This window comes from Kryptolebias marmoratus, linkage group LG2, assembly GCF_001649575.2.
Source record: "Kryptolebias marmoratus isolate JLee-2015 linkage group LG2, ASM164957v2, whole genome shotgun sequence".
Taxonomy (NCBI): domain Eukaryota; kingdom Metazoa; phylum Chordata; class Actinopteri; order Cyprinodontiformes; family Rivulidae; genus Kryptolebias; species Kryptolebias marmoratus.
The window spans coordinates 1,126,660-1,132,396 of NC_051431.1; the positions used below are offsets into that span (position 1 = coordinate 1,126,660).

General features: G+C 42.6%; 1 protein-coding gene across 1 annotated transcript in view; it reads left to right on the top strand.

The window, feature by feature from the left end:
* The first annotated feature begins 940 nt into the window (after positions 1 to 940).
* Positions 941 to 5,737, top strand: part of ints4 (integrator complex subunit 4) — a 12,691-nt gene continuing 7,894 nt past the window's right edge. The window contains exons 1-13 of the mRNA XM_017431091.3: positions 941 to 1,062; positions 1,913 to 2,107; positions 2,204 to 2,321; positions 2,447 to 2,553; positions 2,644 to 2,758; positions 3,122 to 3,207; positions 3,307 to 3,357; positions 3,775 to 3,863; positions 4,139 to 4,259; positions 4,492 to 4,563; positions 4,642 to 4,816; positions 4,908 to 5,113; positions 5,197 to 5,339. Coding sequence (XP_017286580.1) covers positions 1,009 to 1,062; positions 1,913 to 2,107; positions 2,204 to 2,321; positions 2,447 to 2,553; positions 2,644 to 2,758; positions 3,122 to 3,207; positions 3,307 to 3,357; positions 3,775 to 3,863; positions 4,139 to 4,259; positions 4,492 to 4,563; positions 4,642 to 4,816; positions 4,908 to 5,113; positions 5,197 to 5,339 — 1,532 coding nt within the window. The 5' untranslated portion in view covers positions 941 to 1,008. The remainder of the gene's footprint in view (positions 1,063 to 1,912; positions 2,108 to 2,203; positions 2,322 to 2,446; positions 2,554 to 2,643; positions 2,759 to 3,121; positions 3,208 to 3,306; positions 3,358 to 3,774; positions 3,864 to 4,138; positions 4,260 to 4,491; positions 4,564 to 4,641; positions 4,817 to 4,907; positions 5,114 to 5,196; positions 5,340 to 5,737) is intronic.

A 5,737-nucleotide genomic window follows, 5' to 3' on the forward strand; every position in this document is an offset into this window, starting at 1 on the left:
TCCCTGACTGTCTGTTCATCACTGACTGTCCTCCTGTCTGTCCCTGACTGTCTGTTCATCACTGACTGTCCTCCTGTCTGTCCATCACTGACTGTCCTCCTGTCTGTCCCTGACTGTCCTCCTGTCTGCCCCTGACTGTCCTCCTGTCTCTCCGTCTGACTGTCCACCTGATTGTCTGTCTCTGAATGTCCGTCCATGACTGTTCATGACTGTCCATCCCTCTGAGTTGTACTTTTTTTAACTTTCTGCTTCTGTAATTGTTCAAATTATAACTATTTTCAACAGAAACCTTTATTTTTTTGTTTGTTAAAATAAATTTTTTTTAAAAAAGTTCTGGTCTCCTGTTTTTTATCCACTGTTATCTCAGTGTGTCTCTTTTTCCTTCATTATTTCAAAAACACCAAAGAGGAGACCTCATTAAGAAGCTGTTAATATGATTATTAATAAATATGCTGAGATTTCTGCAAATATTTATCACAGGACAAAAAATACTTAAACTGACAACAACAATGTATCCTTCTTACTTTGACTGAAATGTAATATCTGTGCAGAAACTGACAACATGAAATAAATTCAAATATAATTTTTCCTTGCTCTTAAAATGAGCGACTTGCAGCTATGTCCACTAAAAATGAAAGATATGTGGAATCATATTATATTTAAAACATCTTTTCTCTATAATGATCCTTCACAAGCCTTCTGATTGATTTTAAGTCCTATAATTCACTCTATACTAAAAAAAATAAACTAAATGGACAACTAGACAGACAAAAATTTGAAAAACAATTGTTATTTTAATTTCTGAACACTAAGTAAATAACTGCATGAGTTTAACAATTTGTAGTCCCTATAACAGTAGATGATAGACAATGATTATAAATGTTATGAAAATAAATTTGCGTTAGACGTCAAACGCGTTTTTAGTTTCCAGCCGTAGGTACGGGAAGTGTAGAGGGACAATTCGCATTCTAAATGGTAGAGCTTAGCTAGCCAACCTCTCTGGACATCATGGCTGCTCATTTGAAAAAACGAGTTTATGAGGAATTTTCTAAAGTTGTTCAGGTGAGCAGAAGAAATCCTTCTTTGTGTCGCTTCTCATCGAGCCGAAAACAGAAACTGAAGGATGCGCCGACGTGCTAACTAGATGCTAAGCTAAAAGATGCTAACTAGCTGCTAGGCTAAAAAATGCTAACTACCTGCTAAGCTAACCAACAACAACAACAAGCAGTCAGTTGTAAAATAAAACAAAGTGCGTGTGTCTTTGTGCACTATCTGAGCTGCTTTTATTCAGGCCAGGCTAAACGACTGCAGGTTATTTAAATTATTCTGAATTTCAGCGAGTTAAATACTAAAAACTGAGTCAGTTAGCCTCCGTTAATGTTAGCTCCTATCAGAACTGATGTATTTAATATGTTTAGATTGTGAAGTTGGTTTGTAATTGTTTCTATGCGCAGTCTGTACTACATTTGTGAGTCCGTGTTAGTTCTGAATGGATGTTTAAGTTGTTTGTAGGAGATAATGAGTCATTAGTTAGTTCTCATTTATTTATGTTTTTAAATCTTTGCTTCATTTTATGCTGAAATTGTTCATACTGGAGATGGATCAAGTGAAAGATGATGCAGTTCCCAGGTTATGTGTCAGGTCCATACTGGACTTTATTTCTTTGGACATGACTTTCACATACTGTTCATTTGCTTTAAGTAGAACTTATGTCTGTCAACTTGGGTTATCTTTGTGATTTATTTTATAATTACCTGAAAAATATAGACAAATTCTATCTCTTTATTAACGAAGTGCCTAAAGACTGGTCCATCCCTGAACGTCATGGCTTTTTAGTTATTCCTAGACAGCTTAAAAAGACATTACAATAACAAGACACTTTGATTTAGGAATATATTTTGTGCTCTTGCAGATTCCTCATGAAGAAGCTCCAGCCAAGAAGCTGCGCCTGTCCAAACTCAGCAAGTCTGCAGCTCTGCACATCGACCTGTGTAAAGCCACCAACTCCACCGACGCCCTGCAGTACCTGTTGCAGTTCGCACGCAAACCCGTGGAGGCGGAGAGCGTGGAGGGGGTGATCAGAATCCTGCTGGAGCACTACTACAAGGTGAAGCTAAAACCACACATTTTAGCGTCTTAGAATCCTGATTATTTGCTTTATTTTAAGATGAGATTAACAACTGATGATGATGTTTTCTGTCAGGAGACTGATAACTCTGTGAGGCTGAAGATTGCTTCTCTGCTGGGTCTGCTCTCCAAAACAAGCAGCTTCAGCCCCGACTGCATCGTTGATGACGCCATTAACACACTCAGCAATGAGAGTAAGGCACATTTACACACTGGTAACAGATCATTTCATAATCTGATGATTATGTAATAAACCCGAACTGTAACAGGTAACAAAGGCTTCATTTGTTCAGTTTTGTGTCCTCCTGTGTGTCTTCAGACTCCCATCAGGTCCTTGCTCAGCTGCTGGACACTCTGCTGGTGATTGGAGCACAACTGCCTGAGAGTCCTGCAGTCAGACTGAGGCTCGTAGAGGTGGCCTACAAGGTAACAACCGGCACTCAGAGACAGGACTTCCTGTCAGAACAGCAACAACACTCCTGAGTTCTTAACGTTTTATTTCTTTGTCCTCGTTAGCACCTGTCTGATACGTATTTTGGGGTGAGGAACAAGTGTCTGCAGCTCCTGGGATGCCTCGGCTTAGTGGACACTCCTCTGGGTAAAGACGGCGAGGGACCAGGCTCATCACAAGGTCTGAGTTATGGCTTTGTACAGTACTGTGCAAAAGTTTTGAGTCACCCTTTATTTCTTTGTTTTCTAAGAAGTCAGTCCTGCAGCCCAGGTTTCACCAGAAAGGGTGTCTGGTTTAAAACAATCTCCAAATCTGTTTTACGCTTTTTCGCTGTGGTGACCCCTGCGGAGGGGAGCCGCTGAAGGAGAAACAACAACTTTCCTCCATCTTAAAACATATGAAATGGCAAAGGTTTCTTCATAAAACCACCATATTTTACTTTTTTTGGCAGGATCCATTTGAATCATAACTTTGATATAATTAAACATGTCAGCTCCACCAAATTCCATAAAAAGTCCATTTTGTTTCAATGTGTTACTGCAGGAGGAGTGAGGGACGTTCAGAGCATCATCAGTAACTACTTTGCAGATCAGGACCCCAGAGTCCGCACCGCCGCCCTTAAAGCCATGGTAGGACACAGCAAAGCACCTCCACTAACACGGATCCTGTCCCGCGCTGGCTGATCTTCCTTTATTTGAACAAGTCGACTCATTCTGTTTGTTTTCTAGCTGCAGCTTCACGAGAGAGGAATGAAGATTCATCAGATTATTTATGAACAGGTAGAATTCTGGTTTGTTTCCTCTGTGGTGAAGGTCTGTTTATTTAGACTCTGACGGGGTTTAGAGTCCAGATGTGGTCCTCATATCAACACATCTGTCAGGCAGTTGGTGTTATATACCCTGATGTGTGCACGTATATGTGCACGGTTTATACACAAGGCTTTCTGTTCAGTAGGTAGAGCGATTGAAAGTAAAACATTTCTGATGGTTTAAGAACTTCCAGCATCTTATTTCATTGATTTTTACACGTTCATTCCTGCTGTTTTAAAGAGAGGAGAGTTTAATCTGAAGAAACAACAACAGAAAAGAAGCAGACTGTCTGTTTGAACTGTAGCTCAGTTTTAAGGACAAAAACAACAAACTGTTGCAGGGCCGCAGAGTGCTACTGAACAGTAACGTGTCATTTCCTGTTTGCAGGCCTGCAGGCTGCTGTCGGATGATTACGAGCAGGTTCGCTCTGCGGCCGTGCAGATGGTTTGGGTGCTCAGCCAGCTGTACCCAGAAAGGTGAAGCAGTCCAGATTTATCTGTGGCTGAAGCTCAGTTTGCTTCTTTTTTTCTTTTGATTAACAACAAAGCACCAAAGGCTGCTCAGAAAACTCAGGTCCAGATCGGTTGTTTCTGTGGAAACTGACCCAAAAAACAACTTTTTCTTAAAGAAGTTTCTTAGTCAACTTATATGGGAATTAAACACCAAAGTAAATAAATTAAACATTGTATACTTTATCTCTGTATTCAATAAGAAGTTGGTTAGTAAGTGTAATCTCTCTCTGTCCAATCAGCATCGTGCCCATCCCGTCGTCCAATGAGGAGATCCGGCTGGTTGACGACGCCTTCGGGAAGATCAGTCACATGGTCAGCGACGGCTCCTGGATGGTCCGAGTGCAGGCCACCAAAACACTGGTGAGATAATCTCAGTTATTTCTCAGGTTTAATCAGCCTTTTTTAAACCGATTCTAACAGAAACCTGAAGAGTTCTCTGTAAGATTAATAAGCCACAGTTATTCAGCCTCAGATCACCGAAATGAAGTTTTGTGCAGTAAAAAAACACTAAATAAAGAGAAAGTTAACGTTAGACTCTCTCTGTCTGAAAAGACTCGATGGCAGCTTTTAAAATCCTTTTCTTGTGTCTCAGGGTTCGATGCTGCAGGTCAGCCCTCACTTCCTGGAGCAAACGTTGGATAAGAAGCTCATGTCAGACCTCAGAGTGAGTAACTCAAATTTATTCTCGAAGTAACTAAAGTTAAATACGTTCACCGTGTTTTATAAACCCTTCGGTGTTTAGAGGAAGCGTACAGCCCACGAACGCGCCAAAGAGCTCTTTGCTTCCGGAGAGTTCTCCTCAGGCAGGAAGTGGGCCGATGATGCTCCCAAGGAGAAACTAGACACCAACACGGTCAACCTCATCGCCTCAGGAGCCTGCGGGGGGTTCGTCCACGGCCTGGAGGACGAGATGTTTGGTACGACAAACATTTACTGAAGCACTTTGGTCCTGATGTGTTGGAACGAAGCTGCGTTTCTAAACATGTTCTCGGTTTCTGGTCCCTTCAGAGGTGCGCATTGCGGCGGTGGAGGCGCTGTGCCAGCTCGCTCGGTCGTCTCCGAGCTTCGCTGAAAAGTGTCTGGACTTCCTGGTCGACATGTTTAACGATGAGATCGAGGAAGTGAGGCTGGAGTCCATCCACGTGCTGAGAGAAATCTCCACCCACATCACGCTCAGGGAGGACCAGCTGGACACGGTGCTCGCCGTCCTGGAGGTAGGTGCTGGCTAACCCAGGTGAGGCGTAAAACAGGTGTTCCACTGTGAGTGGACGCGCTGATCAGGTCTCTGTGTGTCCAGGACTCGTCCCGGGACATCAGGGAAGCTCTCCATGAATTACTGTGTTACACCAACGTCTCCACCAAAGAGTGCATCCAGCTGGCTCTGCTGGAGCTGCTGAAGAACCTCAACAAGTATCCCACTGACCGCAACTCTGTCTGGAAGTACGACTTTCTGTTCCGCTGACAAATTTTGCTTTAAGAAAACAGAACCTACACTTGAGTTTATGATATAATTAGGCAGATTTATTTATTTTTATTAGTCACATGTGAAAAGCAGAACTTTCTGCACCAGAGCGCTGCTTTTAAAATCAACACGGCTCCAAACGGCCTCGTTAGGATTCCAGTGAACAAATATTGGAACAGAGCTACGTCCTACAGCGTAGATAAAGGATTTAAAAAAGCTAAAGCTCTAAACCCGGTCCTGTTGGAGCTCTAAACCTGGTCCTGTTGGAGTTCTAAACCCGGTCCTGTTGGAGTTCTAAACCTGGTCCTGTTGGAGCTCTAAACCCGGTCCTGTTGGAGCTCTAAACCTGGTCCTGTTGGAGTTCTAAACCCGGTCC